At 42.0% G+C, this 22326-nt stretch overlaps 1 protein-coding gene, 1 long non-coding RNA gene and 1 pseudogene across 7 annotated transcripts in view; 1 reads left to right on the plus strand and 2 right to left on the minus strand.

Annotated features, from left to right (window-relative positions):
• The window catches only part of LOC101108416 (zinc finger protein 160-like), an 86653-nt gene that overhangs the window by 48987 nt on the left and 15340 nt on the right, over nucleotides 1–22326 (minus strand). For 2 of the 4 annotated variants that reach the window (XM_060399069.1, XM_042231178.1), the window contains exons 1-2: nucleotides 7903–8232; nucleotides 7029–7115 (exon numbers count right to left, since the gene is read on the minus strand). Coding sequence is in view for 2 of the 4 variants with exons in the window: in XM_060399070.1 (XP_060255053.1) it covers nucleotides 16949–16963 (15 nt within the window). In the remaining 2 variants the exon portion in view is untranslated. Of the gene's footprint in view, nucleotides 1–7028; nucleotides 7116–7902; nucleotides 8233–16948; nucleotides 17076–18029; nucleotides 18113–22326 lie in introns of those variants that run through there. The other 2 variants (XM_060399070.1, XM_042231180.2) reach the window with 2 other exon arrangements.
• On the plus strand, nucleotides 7226–20658 carry LOC132657786 (uncharacterized). 3 transcript variants are annotated; one of them, XR_009596441.1, is made up of 4 exons: nucleotides 7226–7883; nucleotides 9865–9935; nucleotides 10121–10197; nucleotides 20280–20658. It is a non-coding gene; the product is annotated as an uncharacterized LOC132657786 (long non-coding RNA). The 3 variants fall into 3 exon arrangements; XR_009596439.1 differs by lacking the exon at nucleotides 7226–7883 and adding an exon at nucleotides 8272–8587; XR_009596440.1 differs by having other exon boundaries at nucleotides 9865–10197.
• LOC121816390 (bolA-like protein 3) overlaps nucleotides 8587–22326 on the minus strand; it is a 29080-nt pseudogene continuing 15340 nt past the window's right edge.

Genomic DNA, 22326 nt, shown 5'->3' on the forward strand with positions numbered 1-22326 from the left:
AAATGGTTGTTTAGACTCCTACAAGTACCACAGCCTCCTCCAACTATTACTTGGGGCCCCTGGATCAGAGACCCTCAATATGAGAATTAAGACAATAAGTTCCCTCAACAATTTAGGCACAATGCCCCTCAAGAGCAGAAAGTAGTTATGTTATGAAAACAACACCCCTTTCCCTTGGCAACATAATGCTCCTGAAAGAAAAGAGGGGGATGAGAGAGTCAATTCCTAGGTATGTTGATAAGAAATCCAGGGTCCCCGAGGAGGAAAGAGGAGTCTGGGGCTCTTGAGAAGGAGATAGGGGTCTGGAGTTCTCAAGCAGGAGAAAAGGACAAACTTTTTTTTTCTACATTCCTTAGTGTTAGTCACATAAAAGGGTTTTTCTTTAAGCTCAGAGCTGGTCACACAACAAAGCAACTGAGCTTAAACTGTGTACTAAGGATTATATAACAATGTATCCTGCTTGAGGACATGTTTCTCCTTCTTGAGAACTTTCTGACTAATCCTGTCATCTTAAAATGTAAATTCTGGGCAAAGGTCTGTAAGACCTTTACAACCTTGAGACATTCTTTTGACTTACTGTAATAACCAACTGAAAAAAAGTATATAGCTCCCTTGCTAAGACTAGCGACGGGGGGCATTCACCGTCTCCCTTCTGATGTCCGTGTCAGAAGCTTTCTCTGTCCCATGTCATACTTTAATAAAACTGTGCTACACAAAAGCTCTTGAGTGATCAAGCCTGGTCCCTGGTCCCAAAGCTATATCTTCTTCGGAGATCATGAATCTGACATTGTTCACCATACGCTATCACCTCTACGTACCATAAGAAGAGGTTTCCAACCACTATTAATGTTGTGCTTTTCTCTCTGCCCTGAGATCTCATCTCTGTTCACACTTTTGATACATTCTCGTCCATTTGGGGTTTTTGCTTTGTTTTGTTTGCTGCTTTCACACCACTCATCACAGTACTAGGCTCTTTCTCTTGCACCTAAACGGAGATGATGTTTAGATCAGGAATAGAAAATCATGCTTATCAGAACAAGGAAATGTAAAGTGCTATGGTTTTTCCAGAATCACAGCTCTTTGTTCAGCTGAGTAGTAAGAACAGTACAGGTGGGTCTGGAAAAATATTCCACAAATTCTTCCACTGCTTTGCCTCCTTCTAAATACACGGGGAAGAATGTAATATATGTATCTAACACCCTTCCAAGAAATACCGAGTCAAAAGTAAAGGACAGAAAACAGAAAATTGGGTATCTTTTAAAATTTGGCATTCAGTTTTATACATAATTAAGCTCTGATGCTGGGGGCAAAAGGAGAAGGGGACGACAGAGGATGAGATGGCTGGATGGCATCACAAAACTCAATGGATGTGAGTTTGAGTGAACTCCGGGAGTTGGTGATGGACAGCGAGGCCTGGCATGCTACAATTCATGGGGTTGCAAAGAGTCAGAGCGACTGAACTGAACTTAAGCTCTGGGAAAACCTCTGATGTAACATGAAATGGGCAGATCATTGGAAGAAAGGGTCATTTTAAATTCGTGATGCCACATCATGTCTGTGTCAACAGGGCTCTAAGATCATGCAATGAAAACAGGCCTCCTAAGAGACACATAGGGAAAAATGCAAAATACTCAAGAGGAGATCTTAACGTCCAAAAAGCAGCTATCCTCACCCCGGGAGAACAGGTTCTTCTAGGTCTCCAGCATCATGTCCCTGTACAAGGCCCTCTGAACAGGGTCCCAGTATTCCCACTTCTCCTGAGAGAATTTGATCACCACATCCTTGAAGGTTAACCATCCCTGAAATGAGAATATATTTCACCAATGGATCCTGAGACAACTTCTTATCTTCATAAAAACTGAAAAGATGATGAGAGAGTAAGGATTGATTCAGATATGTTCTGAAAGAGTTGTGTTAAGGTATTTGGAGGGCATCCCTGGTGCCTCAGAAGGTAAAGAATCTACCTTTACCTGGGTAGAAGAGACCTGGGTTCACTCCCTGGGTCAGAAAGATCTCCTGGAGAAGGGAATGGCTACCCATTCCAATATTCTTGCCTGGATTAGAGGAACTGGTGGGCTACAGTCCATGAGGTAACAAAGAGTTGAACACAATTAACCAGAGAGACTAACATACATTGTGTCCCTTAAATTCTTCTGTATTTTCATAAAAGATTTTTATATCTTCCAGTAAATTTGTATTTTTCACTTTTTGTGAAGAATCCATGAAAAATAGTTAATAACAAAGAGTTGTCTATGCAGAAGTGTCAGATACTATGCTCTACATATTGAGAGATATTCAATACCTAAATGAGTTACACTCTGAGTGGTGGCTTCAGAGATGACAAAGTCCAGCAACGGCTTTAAAGAAAAATCAAAATCATCAATCATGATAATAACAGAAATAGCAATGACTGAAAGTGTTTGAATACTCTAAGTCAAGAAGCTAAGCAATGACACTTATGGCTCAAAGAAATCAAGAAAAGTTTTGAACATCTCCATGAAACTCAAAGTACAACATTCCAAAATTTATAACATGCAGTGAAACATATTAAAAAGCAGAGACATTACTTTGGCGACAACGATCCATCTAGTCAAGGCTATGGTTTTCCAGTGGTCATGAATGGATGTGAGAGTTGGACTATAAAGAAAGCTGAGCACCGAAGAATTGATGCTTTTGAACTGTGGTGTTGGAGAAGACTCTTGAGTGTCCCTTGGACTGCAAGAAGATCCAACCAGTCCATCCTAAAGGAGATCAGTCCTGGGTGTTCATTGGAAGGACTGATGTTGAAGCTGAAACTCCAATACTTTGGCCACCTCATGCGAAGAGCTGATTCAATGAAAAGACCCTGATGCTGGGAAAGATTGAGGGCAGGAGGAGAAGGGGATGACAGAGGATAAGATGGCTGGATGGCATCACCAACTCGATGGACATGGGTCTGGGTAGACTCCAGGAGTTGGTGATGGACAGGGAGGACTGGCATGCTGTGATTCATGGAGTCACAAAGAGTTGGATACGACTGAGCGACTGAACTGAACTGAGTGAAGGACATAATAAAAGAGAAGTCTACATGGCTAAGAAACTTCTCAGGTGGTTCAGTGGTAAACAACATGCTTGCCAATGGAGGACACCCAGGAAATTCAGGTTTGATCCCCAGGTTGGGAAGATCCCCTGGAGAAGGAAATGATGACTCACTTAAGTATTCTTTCTTGGGAAATCCTACGAACAGAAGAGCCAGATGGGCTACAGTCCATGGGATGCAAAGAAACTGACAAGATAGAGCACGCACACACACACATGGCTAAATGGTTACCACAAAAAGGAAAAAGAAGTCCAATTAGGAAACTATTTTTACATCTCAAGGAAGGAGAAAGAGAACAAACTAAATCCAGCTTTGGCAGAACAAAAGAGTTAAATAAGAAAGATTCAGATCCTGCAAACCCACTCCTGGGCATTTATCTGAAGAAAACCATAATTCAAAAAGAAAATGCACCCTAATGTTCACTGCAGCACTATTTACAATAGGCAAGGCATGGAAACAATCTAAATGCTCAGCAACAGAGGAATGGATAAAGAAGACGTACATATATACAAGAATATCAGTCGTGTCTGACTCTTTGTGATCCCACAGACTATACAGAATACTGGAATGGGTAGCCTTTCCCTTCTCCAGGGGATCTTCCCAACCCAAGGATCAAACACAGGTCTCCTGCATTGCAGGCAGGTTCTTTACCAACTGAGCTATCAGGGAAGCCCGAATGAAATATTAACTTCTGCATTAAAAAAAAAAAAAAAAAAAGGAAGAATCCCATTTGCAGCTACATGAATGGAATTAGAGATTATCATACTAAGTGAATAAGCCAGACAAAGACAAATTATCACTTATATGTGAAATTTTAAAAAAGATCTAATTGAACTTACGTACAAAACAGAAACAGACCCAGAAACGCAGAAAACAAACACAGAAGTGACCAAAGCAGAAGGTAGGAGGGATAAATCAGGATTTGGGATTAATACAGACACACTCCTAGGTATAAAACCGATACCCAACAAGGAGCTACTACACAGTACAGGGAACTATACTTCATAGTTTGTAATAGCCTATAAGGGAAAAGGATGTGTCAAAGAATATATATAAATAAAACTGAATCACTTTGCTCCATACCCAAAATTAACTGAACATTGTAAATCAACAACTTCAATAAAAAATTTCTAAGTAATAATACCTACAAATTACATATCATAAAATAAACAGGCAAATTTATAGAAACATACTATCTAATCCTTAATCATAAAGCCAATAAAAATGTGAACCAAATTATAACTAGAAAGATTCAAGCAGTAATTAAAATCCTCAAACTAAGAAAAACCTAGGGTCAGATGCCATCTGTGAAATTATACTAAACCTTTACAAAAGAAGCACCTCTAATCCTGCCAAAAATATTACAAAGAGTTGAAGATGCAACACTGACAAACTCACTGAATGGAGCCAACATGATTCTGAAATCGACCCAAAAAAGATAAAAGAACAAAAAAGTAAAATCCAATACTCCCTGATGAATATTGATGCAAAATCCTTAAAAAAAACCACCAGCAAACCAACTTCAACACCACATTAAAAAGATCTGAATTCATGACCAAGTGAATTTTATTCATATAAAGTAAAGAGGACTCAACAAACAAAAATCAATTTATACATCACATTAACAGAATAAAGGGAAAAAACAACAGATGACCACCTCAATTGATACAGAAAAAACGCATATTACAAAATTCAACAACCTTTAAATATATACACACAATCTAGAAAAAATAAAGTTATCTCAAAGTAAAATATACCCTGTATGAAAAGAGCACACCTAACATTGTTCTCAATGCTGAAAGACTGAAAACTTTTCCTCTGAGATCAGGAAGAAGGGAAGGACGCACAATCTGCATCACTGTTCAACAAAGGACTGAAACCCCTAACCAGAGCAATCAGACAAGAAAAAGAAATCAAAGCTTCCCAAAGTGAAAACTTAGAAAGTTACCTTCTTTCTTAGAGGACAAGGTCATTTATGTATAAACTGTAAAGACTCCGCACAGACACAAAAAAACTCCTGCCACATCAAATAACAATTTTAGCAAACTGGCAGGATACAAAAGTCAACATGCAAATCAGCTGCATTCCTATACACAATGAACAATGTCAAAAGAAAATCAATAACAATTTTATTTACTATTATATTAAAAATGGATGAAATATTTAGGAATAATTCACCAAGGATAACTGAAAACTACTTAACCACTTCTAAAAGAAATCTAAAATAAACAAATAAATCTAGTAGTCATGGACTGGAAATCTCAGTACTCTTTAAATTTCCAAGTTACCCAAAGTGTTCCACGGATTTAATGAATTCATTATGAAAATTACAATAGAAGTGTTTGCAGAAATAGAAAAAAACTTACCATAAGTCATAGAGAATCTCAAGGGACCACACACTGCAAAAATACTCTTTAGTAAGTAGAAAGATGTTGAGGTCCTTTAATGGACCAGAACCTGGTGGTCCGGAGTCAACCGGTAAGAAAATTAAGGAGAGAGAAAGGCTGATATTCCTTGGCTTACCCAAGAAGCCAATAAAGCCCCTGCAGAGGGCTTGCTCTGTTCACAGAGGCCTCAGGTGCCCTCTCAATGGGCTGAAGGCACAGTGCACCTTCTCGAGAGGGTCTTAGAACCCCGGGCAGGAAAGTGAATGCAGAGAGCCTCTGTGCTCCAAAGAAATAGCTTGAGAGAGAGAGCGAGTGAGACATGGGGACCAAAGCTCTGATGGAGCAAAGGTGTTTTACTCAACATTGTGTAGGTGTTTATACTGTCTTACAAGATAGCTATTTTCAGCAGAGATAAAATCAAAACTTACAAGGAAACATGAGTTCATCCATGTGAAAGAGAGAGGGTTGTAAATAATTACTTTTACCATATGGTTCATAAAAAGGAAGAGGGTACTTATCCCCATATAGAAAAACTAATGAAGGAAATGCCTGGGTTCCTCAGCCCCCAGGGGAGGCTTGCCTCTTCTCTTAATTCCTGATTCAGGAATTAATAAGGAACAGAGAATTCCTGATAGATCCAAAAGGGCACACAGGAAGCCTCCTGTTAACAGAAAGAAGAAAGATGAAGGCCACCCTTTTTAAAATTTCAAGCCATATCACAATATAATCCAGATGGTGTAGAACTGGCATAAACACGGATTTATACACCAAGGGAACAGAAGAGAATGCTCAGAAATAACCATTTGCATGTATCTAAAATCTATTGACAAGGATGCTAAGAAAATCCAGTGGAAAAAAGACAGTTGCCATAACAAATGGTGAATCTATGGGTTAAACAATAAAGAGGAAACCTCACCTGCATCAAAAGTAAAAACATCTCTGTGCCAAACCATAAAAAGAACACAGTGAAAAGACAAAATCTGGAGAATGAAGGCAATGAAAGTGAATTTCCAGCTCTCAGATTTAGATTCATGCTACAGTTTGAAACAGATGATGGAATAGCACACTCTCTATCACTGATACCTGATTCTGAACTTTCCATCCCATTTCCAATCAAGATTTTGAACTCAGTGACTCACTCACTTAGCTTCAATTACCTTAGAACAAATTTCCCTTTTTAGGTCTACTTCCAGATTTTACCAGGTACTGTGCATGTTAATAACTGACTTCCACCCACATCTTCTTAATGCTGAATGACAAAGAGCAGACTGCACAGCCAGAAGGACCCGAGGCAATCCCTGCTGCCCAACAGGACTGAGACCCCTTCTCAAACCTGCGGGTGTGAAGCCCTGCCCAGGATGGTGCCCTCCACACAAGGTCCAGGCCACTGGGTCATGGGGAGATGGATCTAAGTGGAGACGACAGGCCCTGAGGGAAGTTCCCTGGTGAGTGTGCATGTACCAGGGTCAGGAAGGATACTTCAGAGTCAGAGATGATTAGTAAGTCCAAAGAAGGGATTTCAGGAAGGACAGACTGAGAATCAACTGAGAATATGATTTTACCTGAGAAAGAGCCATTCCTCTTTTCTTGCCTTTTTTCCTCCTCTTCCCAGCTTCTTCCTCAGACAATCTAAGTTTTTAGAAGTTGATCTGGCAAGTGGAAAACAGGCTGCTTAAGGATTAGAATCAACATTCCCCCTTCGTTTGCCACAACCAGAAAAACAGGAAGACCTCCCTATGTGGAACAGTGCTTTGGTGTCCACTGCCTCAGGTGGGATGCTGTTTCTGCCCTCCTATTTCTTCCCTCACACCTGTCCTGCCCCCCTCGGCAACTTGTTTCTCCTCTTGCTACTCTTCTCCCCACTCCCACCCTTCTAATTGTCCTAAATATCTATACATCTGTCTCTTTCTTTCTCCAACTCTGCACCCTCTCTGCCTTCTAGTCACACCCCTTCTCTCCCTGTTACACTCCCACTCTGGGGCACTCCAGGTGTCTATGCTTAGCCCCTTCTCTTCTCTTCCAGTCAACACCTACCCGTTTCTCTCCCAGGATCACCCCTGTCAGCCCTCCTACCGCAGACGCAGGGCCCCTGTCCCCTTGTCTCCAACTCCTGGAGATCCCACGCCTTTGTCCATTTCTCTTTCACCCACCCGCTACTTTAAGGGAGGGCTAAATCTATTTCATTTTACCATCCCTTTGCAAGTGCCTCAGCCATCCTGGGCCACTCCCTCTGTTCTCTCATTGTTTTCCACTTCTGACTTTGCCTTTCACTCTCAGTCACTGCTTCTTCTGATCCCCCTCGCCCACGTATCTACACAAATGATGAGGAAATGAAACGCCCGGCTATCGAAAGAGCATTTTCCAACGAGACGGACTCGCGGCGGAAAAACACTGGGTGTCACACGTCCAGCCCAGGGGTGAGAAAAAGGGACTGACCGGGAAGGGAAGCCTGCGGGGCAGAACGATCGGCCTGAGGAGACGCGAGGGCAGAGAGGGTGGGAGCGACGGGGTCTCGGGGGCCGGCCAGGCTCTCCAGAATCGCAGGATCGGGGAGAGGACGCGGCTTCTCCGGGAGTGGGGCTGTCGACGCGACCTCCAGGGGCCGACAGGGTGAGGCAGAACCAGCGGAACCCTGAAGATGGGAGTGGCGAGGGCGGGTTGGACAGCTAGGCGCGCAGCACCCCTTTACGCTAAGAGAAAAAAACTAGGGGGCCGCCGGGCGACCTTCTCTCGTGGCCTTCCGCTTCCGCAGGAAACTGCGCACGCGCGGATCACGAGGCGGAGCTTCCGGGTCAGGGGGTAGGCGGATCGTTGCAGGCAAGGGGCGGGGCGAGGAGCGTCCAAGTCTGCAGAGCGAGAGCAAGGCGGTGCAAGGGGCAGGGAGATGCTTAACAGTCCTATGAAAGTGAAGTAGCGCAGTCGTGTCCGACTCTTTGCCATCACACGGACTGTGGCCTATCAGGCTCCTCCCTCCATGGGATTCTCCAGGCAAGAATACTGGAGTGGGTTGCCACTTCCTTTTCCAGGGGATCTTCTCGACCCACGGATCGAACCCTGCTCTCCCGCATTGCAGTCAGATGCTTTAACCTCTGAACCACCAGGGAAGCTCCGTAACAATCCTGTGAGACCCCATAAATTACAGCCTGGTTGTTTTTTTTTTTTTTTAATCTGTTGCCTTAAATAGATAGCATATGCTTCTATAATTACAACATGGAAATGTCTATGAACAAAATAAACTTTTTGTCATATGTTGAGGAAAGAACGGTGGTAGTGGTGAAAGTCGCTCAGTCGTGTCCGACTCTGCCACCCCATGGTCTATACAGTCCATGGAATTCTCCAGGCCAGAACACTGGAGTGGGTAGTCTTTCCTTTCTGTGTCAGATCTTCCCAAGCCAGGGATCCAATCCAGGTCTCCCGCATTGCAGGCGGATTCTTTACCAGCTGAGCCACAAGGGAAGCCCCTGTTTAGTAAGATTCATCCAGTGTTTTAGCAACAACATCTAAGCAGCCAGGGTTTCGTCAGTGTTTGGAGACAGACTTAAAAATCTGCAATCTGTGCATACCTTTGATTTCTTCTTTTAGTGCCTGTTGTCTGCTGGACAGTTCTTTTCTCCTTAAATTCTTCCGATTTAATTTGAATTTTATACATTCCCCACAGCCTCCTGGAAATTTTGAGGATTTGGGTCACTTTGCGCTCCCCTCTCGGGATGAGAGGAAAACATACACTGGGCACAGTGGAGAGGAGGAAGCTGGCGGGTTCCGCGGATCAGAGACACTGCTGCGGCGGGGCTCCACGCCTCCATGCCGGCAGAGGTGGCAGCCTTCCCAGGTCGCTGTGTCACCCCGTTACACTTTTAAGGCAAAAGCTTATAACTTTGTAGACCAGTTATGTTGGAAACTAGGATGTTTCCTCCTAACAAGTAGAAAAGTTTCAACAAAGATTTTATTTTCCTTTTAAAAATTTTTTGAAATGACGAAAGTATGACAACACATTTACATGGGCTTTGAAAATAGTTACAGATAGTCCTACTGTATGTTACAATTTTTTAAGTAGACAAGATAGAATTTCAATATTAAACTCTCAAAAATTAATAGAATGGACAGGAAAGTAGAATATACTAGACCTGAAAAGAATTGTGAACCAATTATACAGTTTTCACACAACAGCAGGATACAAATTTTATTCAACTTCCCATAGACTATTACCCAGGAGACACTGGAACATGATGTAAAACAAGGTGCAAAAGTTTCATGGTCTAAATAGAGCAGTGAAATCATACAGGGCCTATTCTCTTATTACTGTGAAACTATGTGAGAAATCAATACCAAAATGTATTTGAAAATAACCCACATAGTTTCAAGTGCAATAAATAAATAAATACATGTTTCTGTCAGCAGGTTCTTGCCTGTCCTGCTCCTGGCAATTCAGGGATTGGGAACCTGGGTCTCCGAAGAGTTCCTGTAGGGCGGTAATTGGATGCAGAACCTTTCCTCCCAGTAGAATAATTTAAGCATCTTAACAAAACAAGAGATTTTTCTGGATTCTCTCTGTACTGCAAACTAAAATAAGAAATAAAAAACTATCCCTGGGGAAAACGTGCCATTTTACAGTGACATCCTGTATCACAACTTTTCCTGCTTGTTCCTCATTCAGCTGGAAGGCCAGACTCCACACGGCTCAGTCCCAGGGACACAACGTCAATACCTACAGTCTGAGAATGGAGGACTAAGGTATGTGATAACTTCCGTCAGTCCCTTGTTTTTTTCATTTTAGAAATTGACAAATTTTACTAACCATTGCTTTAAAAAGAGCAATTATCGTTAATCTGTTGCTAAGCTGAATCTGACTCTTTGCAACTCCATGAACTGCAGCACACCAGGCTTCCCTGTCCTTCACTATCTCCCAGGGTTTTCTCAAACTTGTGTTCATTGACTGGATAATGCCATCCAACCATCGCATCCTCTGTCGCCCTCTTCTCCTGCCTGCAATCTTTCCCAGCATCAGGGTCTTTTCCATTGAGTCCGCTCTTTGCATCATGTGGCCAAAAAGAGCAATACATCTTTAAAAATTGATGAAAATCGCATTGATCCTTCAGTACACATTCTAAGCTTCTACTGCTCTCCACACAACAGGCCAATAATTGAGAGACAAGTTGCTGGGGCAGGAATAACGACTTTATTCAGAAAGTCAGCAAACCGAAAATACGGTGGACTTGTACCCCCAAAACCATCATATCCGAGTTAGAACTCAGTCCCCTTTTTTATACTTCCTGACCTGCATGCAGGTTTCTCAAAAGGCAGGTCACGTAGTCTGGTATTCCCATCTCTTTCAGAATTTTCCACAGTTTATTGTGACTCACGCAGTCAAAGGCTTTGGCATAGTTAATAAAGCAGAAATCGATGTTCTTCTGGAACTCTCTTGCTTTTTTGATGATCCAGCAGATGTTGGCAATTTAACCTCTGGTTCCTCTGCCTTTTCTAAAACCAGCTTGAACATCTGGAAATTCACGGTTCACGTATTGCTGAAGCCTGGCTTGGAGAATTTTGAGAATTACTTTACTAGTATGTGAGATGAGTGCAATTATGTAGTAGTTTGAGCATTCTTTGGCATTGCCTTTCTTTGGGATTGGAATGAAAACTGACCTTTTCCAGTCCTGTGGCCACTGCTGAGTTTCCCAAATTTGCTGGCATATTGAGTGTAGCACTTTCACAGTATCACCTTTCAGGATCTGCAGAGGAATGGAAGGCCATAAAAGGTGCTTGTATAGGGTACTCCTTAACCCCTCTGCTCCCACATACAATATCAGTAATCTTATTACTGTTTAAATCATTCATGTGCTGGAGTAGAACAAATTTAAGGCTACATAATATATTTAAGATATAATTTCAACTGTTAAAAACTACAAAGCTTATTTATGAGATGATGTTTTGTAATAAAACCATGGAGTTGCATATCCATGCACACATGAAGGCACATTTAAATACACAATTGACTGAAATGAAGAGTTGCCTCTTGACACATTTTTAAATCATTTTCTCATGATCACTTTTAGTCATATGTATTTCAGCATCTCTGGGGCCATGAAAATGAATCAACTATACTTAAGTTTGTCAATGTTACATTTTTTAAAAGCTTGTTTATTTATTTAGGTTGTGCTGGTCTTTGTTACTTTGTGTGGCTTTTTCTAGCTGCACTGAGCAGGAGATACTCTGTAGTTGTGGTGAATGGGCTTCTCACTGCAGTGGCATCTTTTGTTACAGAGAACAGGTTGTAGGTGAACTACAGGCACAAGGCTTCTATAGTTGCAACACATGGGGTCTGCGGCTTTGGCTCGCAGGCTCTCAAGCATGGGCTCAGTAGTTGTGGTGGATGGGCTTCATTACTCCCGGGCACGCGGAATCTTCTCGGACCAGGGAGATCCAACCCATATTCCCTGCACTGGCAGACACATTCTTATCCATTGTACCAACAGGGACGTCTCAACTCTAATACTCTATTAGTTTAAAAAAACAAAATAGTATACATATAAAAGATATGTATACAATACTTCAAGTCTAATCTGTATAAAATACCTATATTCAAAAATAATATGAGGGCATCTCTCCTGGCACAATGGTAAAGAATCCACCCACAAATGCAGAAGACATGGGTTCTGCTCCAGGATAAGGCCACATGCCTCAGGGCAACTAAGACCAAGTGACACCACTACTGAGCCTGTGCTGTAACGCCCAAGAGCCCAAACTACTAGGCCCACGTGCTGAAACTACTGAAGCCCAAGCATCATACAGCCCATGCTCTGCAACAAGACACAACGAGAATCCCATGCACCACAACTAGAGAAAGCCCCCACTGCTGGCAACTAGAGAAAAGACCAAGCAGCAACAAAGACCCAGAACACATAAATAAATAATTTTTCTAAAAAAATAATGATTTTATCCTTGGTTAATTTTAGGTATGTCACTTCAGTTCAGTTCACTCGCTCAGTCATGTCCGACTCTTTGCAACTCCATGAATTGCAGCACATCTGGCCTCCCTGTCCAATATCAACTCCTAGAGTTCACCTAAACTCTTGTCCATCGAGTAGGTGATGCCATCCAGCCATCTCATCCTCTGTTGTCTCCTTCTCCTCCTGCCCCCAATCCCTCCCAGCATCAGAGTCTTTTCCAATGAGTCAACTCTTTGCATGAGGTGGCCAAAAGATTGGAGTTTCAGTTTTAGCATCAGTCCTTCCAAAGAACACCCAGGGCTGATCTCCTTCAGAATGGACTGGTTGGATTTCCTTGCAGTCCAAGGGACTCTCAAGAGTCTACTCCAACACCACAGTTCAAAAGCATCAATTCTTTGGCTTTCTTCACAGTCCAACTCTCATATCCATACATGACCACTGGAAAAACCGTAGCCTTGACTAGACGGAACTTATTTGGCCAAGTAATGTCTCTGCCTTTTAATATGCTATCTAGGTTGGTCATAACTTTCCTTCCAAGGAGTAAGCGTCTTTCAATTTCATAGCTGCAATCACCATCTACAGTGATTTTGGAGCCCCCCAAAATAAAGTCTGACACTGTTTCCACTCTTTCCCCATCTATTTAGCATGAAGTGATGGGACCAGATGCCATGATCTTCGCTTTCTGAATGTTGAGCTTTAAGCCAACATTTTCAGTCTCCTCTTTCACTTTCATCAAGAGGCTTCTTAGCTCCTCTTCACTTTCTGCCATAAGGGTAGTGTCATCTGCATATCTGAGGTTATTGATATTTCTCCTGGCAATCTTGATTCCAGCTTTTGCTTCCTCCAGCCCAGCATTTCTCATGATGTACTCTGTATATAAGTTAAATAAGCAGGGTGAGAATATACAGCCTTGACGTACTCCTTTTCCTATTTGGAACCTGTCTGTTGTTCCATGTCTGGTTCTAACTGTTGCTTCCTGGCCTGCATACAGATTTTTCAAGAGGTAGGTCAGGTGGTCTGGTATTCCCATCTCTTTCAGAATTTTCCACAGTTTCTTGTGATCCACACAGTCAAAGGCTTTGGCATTTTCAATGAAGCAGAAATAGATTTTTTTTTCTGGAACTCTTGCTTTTCGATGATCCAGTGGATGTTGGCAATTTGATCTCTGGTTTTTCTGCCTTTTCTAAAACCAGCTTGAGCATCTGGAAGTTCATGGTTCACATACTGCTGAAGGCTGGTTTGGAGAATTTTGAGCATTACTTTACTAGCGGGTGAGATGCGTGCAATTGTGTGGTAGTTTGAGCATTCTTTGCCAGTGCCATTCTTTGGGATTGGAATGAAACTGACCTTTTGCAGTCCTGTGGCCACTGCTGGGTTTTCCAAATTTACTGGCATATTGAGTGCAGCACTTTCACAGCATCATCTTCCAGGATTTGAAATAGCTCATCTTGAATTCCTTCACCTCCACTAGCTTTGATCATAGTGATGCTTTCTAAGGCCCACTTGACTTCACATTCCAGGATGTCTGGGCTCCAGGTGAGTGATCACACCATCATGATTATCTTTGTCATGAAGATCTTTTTTGTACAGTCCTGTGTATTCTTGCCACCTCTTCTGATATCTTCTGCTTCTGTTAGGTCCATACCATTTCTGTCCTTTATCGAGCCCATCTTTGCAAGAAATGTTCCCTTAGTATTTCTAATTTTCTTGAAGAGATCTCTAGTCTTTCCCATTCTGTTCTTTTCCTCTATTTCTTTGCATTGATCCCTGAGAAAGGCTTTCTTATCTCTTCTTGCTATTCTTTGGAACTCTGCATTCAGATGCTTATATCTATCTTTCCTTTTCTCCTTTGCTTTTCGCTTGTCTTCTTTTCACAGCTATTTGTAAGGCCTCCCCAGACAGCCATTTTTCTTTTTTGCATTTCATTTCCATGGGGATGGTCTTGATCCCTGTCTCCTGTACAATATCATGAACCTCCATCCATAGTTCATCAGGCAGTCTATCTATCAGATCTAGTCCCTTAAATCTATTTCTCACTTCTACTGTATAATCATAAGGGATTTGATTTAGGTCATACCTGAATGTTCTAGTGGTCTTCCCTACTTTCTTCAATTTAAGTCTGAATTTGAGCCACAGTCAACTCCTGGTCTTGTTTTTGCTGACTGTAAAGAGCTTCTCCTTCTTTGGCTGCAAAGAATATAATCAATCTGATTTCGGTGTTGACCATCTGGTGATGTCCATGTGTAGAGTCTTCTCTTGTGTAGTTGGAAGAGGGTGTTTGCTATGACCAGTGCGTTCTCTTGGCAAAACTATATTAGCCTTTGCCCTGCTTCATTCCGTATTCCAAGGCCAAATTTGCCTGACTTCCTCCTTTTGCATTCCAGTCCCCTATAATGAAAAGGACATCTTTTTTGGGTGTTAGTTCTAAAAGGTCTTGTAGGTCTTCATAGAACTGTTCAACTTCAGCTCCTTCAGCATTGCTGGTTAGGGCATAGACTTGGATTACTGTGATATTGAATGGTTTGCCTTGTAAACAAACAGAGATCATTTTGTCGTTTTGAGATTGCATCCAAGTACTGCGTTTCTGATGCTTTTGTTGACCATGATAGCTACTCCATTACTGAATCTTAAATTCAGACTGTTGTCTAAAAGCCTTGACACATACATTACATCAACATAGCTTCTATGTATTATAGTATCAATTTTCTCATGAAGCCTGAATGTAAACACCTGACCAAAGCCTCACCACAATGATTACATTTGTAAGGTCCCTTGCGTATGGATCACCTGATGTCTTTTTAGGTCTGAATGCTACCTGATGCATTTGACCCACTCATTACATTTGCTTTCTCTACATTATGAATTTCCTGATGATGTGACTAATGAGACTTGTATTGAAACACTGGTCACATATATTACATTTACATCCTTTCTCTCATGTACAGGTTACCTTATGGTCCCCTTAAGATTTACTGCTCTCTAAATGTATGGCTTCTTTCCAGTATGATTTGTTTTCACGATTTGTAAGGTTTGAATGCCTTCTAAAACACTTGCCACAATCACTACATGGGTAAGATCTCAGAATTCATTACATGACGGTTAGTTAGGTCTGAACTCAGAATCCAAAGCTTTGCCACACCCACCGTTATTTGTGCAGTTTTCCTACAGTTTGACTTTTCTGAAGGTCAAAAGGATGATATACTTTACTGCATTTATTACATCTGTAAGGTTTCACTCCAGTATGGATTCACTGATTATCTGCAAAATGATTCCTGTGACTGAAGGCTTTGATATTTAAATTACATTTATGTGGTTTTGCCTAATGTGCAATCAAAGCTTTGCCACACTAACTATATTTGTATGATTTCTCTCTGGTATGAGTTCTCTGATGAATTAGAAGGCCAGAAATCTGACTAAAGGCTTTGTCACACATGTTACATTTGTAAAGTTTCTCTCCAGTATTAATTCTCTGATGACTTCCAAGGTTTTCATTTTGAGTAAAGCACCACCCACAAATATCACATTTATATGGTTTCTCTCCAGTATGATTCTCTGATGAACTGTAAGGTGTGCATTTTGACTAAAGGCTTTGCCACATACATCACATTTATATTTCTTTCCAACATGAATTCCCAGATGAATTCCAAGGTGTGCCTTTTGAGTAAAGCACTGGACACACACATCACATTTATATGGTTTCTCTCCAGTATGAATTCTCCAATGAACTGTAAGATAAAACGTGTAACAGAAGGCTTTGCCACATAAATTATATTTATATGATTTCTTTACTGTAGGAACTGCATGATGGTTGGTTAGAGCTGAACGTGTGTAGAAATCTTGGTCACACTCATTACATTTGTAAGTTTTCTCTCTAGTATAAATTCTCTGAAGAATTCCAAGGCTGGCATTTTGAGTAAAGCACTGGCCACACACATCACATTTATACGGTTTCTCTCCAGCATGAATTCTCCGATGAACTAGAAGGCTTGCAGTCTGACTACAGGCCCAGTATGAATTCTCTGACGAACTGCAAGTTTGGCATTTGGACTAAAGGCCTTGCAACATACATCACATTTATATGGTTTCTCTCCAGCATGAACTCTCTGATGAATTCCAAGGTGTGAATATTGATTAAAGCATTAAAGATGGAAAGAAAAATACTTCACAAATTCATTCAGTCTCTGCCTCCTTCTGATACATAAGGAATAGTACAATATGAAAATATCTATTACTTTTAAACAACTAATAAACAAAGACCATAGGGATAGAAAATAGGAAATTGGATATTGCAAAGTATTGAAATCAGCTTTATAAATACTTAAGCTCAGGAAAAACTCCCGTGTATCATGTAGTGGACAGATCACTGAAGAAAGGACAAGTTTAAATTCCTAATGCCAATCATGAAGCTTTTCCTGTCTGAGTCAACAGGGCTTTGAGCTCAGTCACAAAAAATGAGCTACCAAGAGACATAGAGAGAAAATGTAGAGACACACCCCCAGGGCAGATCCCAAACTTCAGAGGCAAGTTATCCTTACCCACAGAGAGCACATTTCTGAGGGTCTGCAACATCACATCCCTGTACAAGGCCCTCTGAACAGGGTTCAGGCATTCCCATTCCTCCGGAGTGAACTTGATGGCCACATCCTTGAAAGTCAACTGTCCCTGAAATGAAAATACATTTCACCAATAGGCCCTGAGCAGTTTTTATTTTCACACAAAAGGAGAAGAAGAAAAAGAGGGAAAGATCATTTCAGTAGAAATAATATTCTGATAAATCCATGGAAAGCTATTTGGAGCAAATTCTTGGTCTCTAATTTCCTACATTAAATATTGTTTCTGAAATAAATAATGAATCAAAATTAGTAAAGTTGGGACTTCCCTGGTGGTCCAGTGGTTAAGACCCTGCATTTCCACTGCAGGGGTTTTAGGTTCAATTCCTCCTCAGGAACCAATATCCTGCAAGGTGCAACTTGCAACCAAGAAGAAAAGACAAAAAATATTAGTAAACTTGATTTCATGGTTTAAATAGAATGGAAAGAATTACAAAAAGAAGGGAAAAAAAGGAAACTGAAAAAGAAGAAAAAAGATAAAACAGACAATGATATGAAACACCATCTAGTCCTGAGATCTCTTTCTGAACTTTCCATTCCATTCCCAAACACTAAGAAATTGAATGAGGTCCTCATATAGTTTTAAATGTACTGTAAAAAGTCAGAACTGATTTCCCGTTTAGTTGCTTTTCCAGATTTTTCATGTACTGGGCATGTTAATAACTGACTTCCAGATACAGGTTCTTTACCCTGGTTGACAGAATGCAGACAGTGCATCCAGCTGGGCCCTCAGAAATCCCTGCTGCCCAACAGCACTGAGACCACAGCCCCAACCCATGGGTGTGAAGTCATGCCTAGGACAGTGCCCAGGGGAGCCTCCTCACAAGGTGCAGGTCATTGGGTCATGGGGACATGGGATCTAAGAGGAGATGACAAGCACTAAGACAAGGTCCCAGGTGAAAGTGAATAGAAAGGTGTCAGGTAGGATACTTCAGGGTCAGAATGATTAGTTAGCACAGAGAAGGGCATTTCAATAAGTGAGAATAAATTCACAATATGACTTTACCTGAGAAAAACCCATCCCTGACTTTTCTTTCTTCTTCCTCATCTTTTGAGCTTTTCCCTCAGGTATCATGAGTCTTTAGGGGTCTGTCATTCAAGTTGAAAAATTTTTGTTTAATGCTTACAATTAACACATTCCCTTCCCATGCCCCAACCACACACACAGGGAAGACCTCACCGTATGGAACAGACAGTCCTCTACTGCCCACTATCACAGGAGGGACTCAGGACAGTAAACACCCACACTGAGAAAAACAAGGAGTTTTTACACACTTTGTTCAACCATACTTCCTTCCAGATGAGGTCACACATAAACAGCAGCGCTGGGGACCTCAGCTGAGCCAATAATTCCCTTGAGGTCATAGACCAGGCTCAAGTCCATCCTCATGCAGAGTGGAGCACCTCAGCCTTCAGGAGTGAAGGACTCAAAAGTCCTGATGCTCAAGGCTAGATGCACTGGGGCCCCTTAAATATCACTGGGAATCAGCCTCACCCAGACTTTCTGAAGGGAAATCTCTAATCAGGGTACAAAGGTATTTGCAAAATGCCTCACTGCCATAATTTACAGCCTGGATGAGCAGCACTCAAGAAATCAAGCCCTGCATACTGCCCACTTTTCCAGTTTTATTGACGTTGAATTGTCTAATGAAAAGGGTATGTGTACATATAACATGTGATGATATGATATATGCACACTGTGAAATATTTATCACAATCCAGTAATCAAAATGGGCTTCTATGGTGGCTAAGTAGCAATTTGCCTGCCAGTGCAGGAGTTTTGGGTTCAATCCCCACCTCAAAAAGATCTCCTAGAGAAGGAAATGGCAACCGTACCAGTATTCTTGCCTGGGAAAACCCATGGAGAGAGGAGCCTGGCGGGCCACAGTCCATTGGGTTGCAAAAGAGTTGCACATGACTTAGCAACTCAAAACACACATCAACGCTCAATTCCCATGTTTTGTGTGCGTGTGTGTGTGTGCAGTGAGAACACAAGATTTCCTCTCTTGGCAAATTTCAAGCCGTTGTAACAAAGTAGGATTAACTATAGTCAGCAAGCTGCACATAGCTCCCCAGAACATACTCATTTTACATCTGAAAGTCTCTACCTTTGGACCAAGATCTCCCATATATCTTCACCATGTCCCACTTCCAGATAACCACCATCCTACTGTCTGGTACTACTAAGTGTCACTTCTTCATATTCCACATGTAAGCTAGCACATATGTGTTTTCCTCTGTCTTAATTCACATAGAATAATGTTCTCTACATTCATTCCCCTTGTCTTAAGTGACAAAAATCTACATTTTTTTTGCTGAATAATATGTCCATATATATATAACATATATATTATTTCTGGACATATATTATATATATACACATACACGTATATGTGTGTGTGTTTGTACATAACTTACCTGGAACCTTAGGGTCTTTAATAAGTGGAAATAATTAACAGACCAGAGGACAAATTCAGACAAGGCTTCACTGGGGCTCCTGCCGCAGTAAGAGCAAGAAAAAGTAGGTTTCCCTTGCTGTTTTCCAACAGGTGGGAGTGGGAGGTAGGCCGGTCCCCTAAATGGGGTGAGGGTAGGGGGAGATTGGTGGGTTGGGCAGGATGGAAGCTGAGGTGATCTGCCCCTCCCCTCCACTCCCTTTGGGGCTACTGTGGGCAGACATCATGGGCATAGTCCTGCTTTTGCTTCTGGAACCTCAGAAATAGCAGCTGGTCTGTGGCCTTTTAATTTCTTATCGTTCAGAATTGCACTGACTGCGCATGTGGGTGACTACAGTTTCTTTGTTCCCTTCCAGTGTCCTTGTGTTCTTTTGCCCAAGGAGACATTTGTCCAGGAGCAAGCCCTGCAGTAAAGGGCCTCAGGCCCCAGTCTGTCTCATGTGCTGTGTGCTCAGACACTTCAGTCATGTCGTACTTTTTGTGATGCTATGGACCTTAGCCCACCAGGGTCCTCTGTCCATGGGATTCTCCAGGCAAGAATGCTGGAGTGGATTGGCATGCCCCCCTTCAGGGCATCTTCCCAACCCGGGGGTCAAACCTTCGTCTCTTATGTATCCTGTAGGGGCAGGTGGTCCTTAACCAACAGTACTACCTGGGAAGCCTGTCACACACACGTTTTTATAATTGATTTATTTGTCAACAGACATTTAGTTTATTTCTACAACAAATGATTGTTGTGAATAAAGAAATATTGGTTATATGAATGCAGGTAACTCGTTCAAATCACTGATTTTTCACAGGACATTCCTGGTGGTCACAGGAATTCTAGCTTAAGAATCTGCCTTGCAACAAAGAGAACTCGTGTTCAATCCTTCATAAAAGCAGGGCACACCCCTGCTTTTGCTTCTGGAGCCTCAGATATAGCAGCCTCAGAAATAACATGGGGATGTAAGATCCCACATGAGATGGAGCAACTAAGCCCAGGCACTGCAAAGACAGAGGCTGCATACTCCAGAGACCCCATGCCACGATGAAACGTCCTGTGTGACGCAATGAAGATCCCATGATCCACAACTAAGACCCACTGGAGTCAAATAAATGAACAAATATTCTTTAAAAATATACTGATTCTGCTTCCTTTGGATATAATAATCAGGAGTGAGACTGTGAGGTCCTATGCATGTTCTATTTGTAGTATTTGAGGAAATTCCGTACTGTTTTCCATGTACTATTTACATTCTCACCAACCATTCACGAGAGTTCCTGTGTATCTGTATTGTGCAGGTATGTGGTACATGCACATGATTTGGAAAGACATGGAGAGAACCCCATTGCACTGGCAGCAAGAAATAGCAGCTGCATCATCTCCAGAATAAGCCTCTATACTCCAGATTGCTATGGAGCTGATGGTCTTCGGAGACTATGAATAATCCTTCCCTGTGCCTGTGAGCTAAGTCGCCTCAGTCATGTCTGACTCTTGCGACCCTATGGACTGTAGTCCACTAGACTCCTCTGCCCATGGAGTAGGTTGCCATGCCCTCCCCCCGAGGCAGGCATCAAACCCGCGTCTCTTATGTCTCTGCATTGGCAGGTGATCCTTTATCACTAGCACCACCTGGGGAGCCCGAGCCTTCCTTACATCCTGAGATTTTTTTATGGCCCCTCCCTCACGAAATCCCTCTGCCATCAAAGTTTAGCATCATTTTCCATCTAGGTTGAAAGACCCTTATGAAATTTCATCTGGTTCAACACACAATCCACACATGCAGTAATAATCCATCCATTGTGCTATGCAATCCCCAGAAAGATTCCAAGGTTTAACAACTCATGCATTTACGATGGAATAATACACATGAAGGCGCCCAAGCAGCAAACCGGTTTCAAGACAGCTTCTTATCAGTCACAGTGACCTCAGCCAGTCCAAAAACTGTCATCTCCAAACTCTAATAATAAAAAGTACCTGTGTACGCTGATGTACATGCTCCAGTGAGACTTCAACATCTAACAAGGATACACTCCAAGGTCTCTTTTGTTGTCCTTCCAAATGCACCAGCAACCTTCTTCATTACAACTCAAAATAACAGAAAATACTAAACGGAAGCAACAAAATCATCTCCGGGATTTTCAGTTCAGTTGAGTTCAGTCACTCAGTCGTGTCCGACTCTTTGCAACCCCATGAATAGCAGCACACAAGGCCTCCCTGTCAATCACCACTTCCAGAGTTTACCCAAACCCATGTCCATCAAGTCAGTGATGCCATCCAGCCATCTCATCCTCTGTCATCCACTTCTCCTCCTGCCCCTAATCCTTCCCAGCATTAGGGTCTTTTCTAATGAGTCAACTCTTCGCATGAGGTGGCCAAAGTATTGGAGAGGTAGCTTCAACATCAGTCCTTCCAATGAACACTCAGGTCTGATCGCCTTTAGGATGGACTTGTTGGATCTCCTTGCAGTCCAAGGGACTCTCAAGAGTCTTCTCCAACACCACAGTTCAAAAGCATCAACTCTTTGGCGCTCAGCTTTTTTCACAGTCCAACTCTCAATCCATACCTGACCACTGGAAAATCCATAGCCTAGACTAGACAGACCTTTGTTGGAAAGGTAATGTCTCTGACTTTAAATATGCTATCTAGGTTGGTCATAACTTTCCTTCCAAGGAATAAGCGTCTTTTAATTTCATGGCTGCAATCACCATCTGCAGTGATTTTGGAGCCCCCCAAAATAAAGTTTGACACTGTTTCCACTGTTTCCCCATCCATTTCCCATGAAGTGATGGGACCAAATGCCATGATCTTCGTTTTCTGAATGTTGAGCTTTACGTCAACTTTTTCAATCTCCTCTTTCACTT

The sequence above is a fragment of the Ovis aries genome, chromosome 14, assembly GCF_016772045.2.
Source record: "Ovis aries strain OAR_USU_Benz2616 breed Rambouillet chromosome 14, ARS-UI_Ramb_v3.0, whole genome shotgun sequence".
In the NCBI taxonomy this organism is placed as follows: Eukaryota; Metazoa; Chordata; class Mammalia; order Artiodactyla; family Bovidae; genus Ovis; species Ovis aries.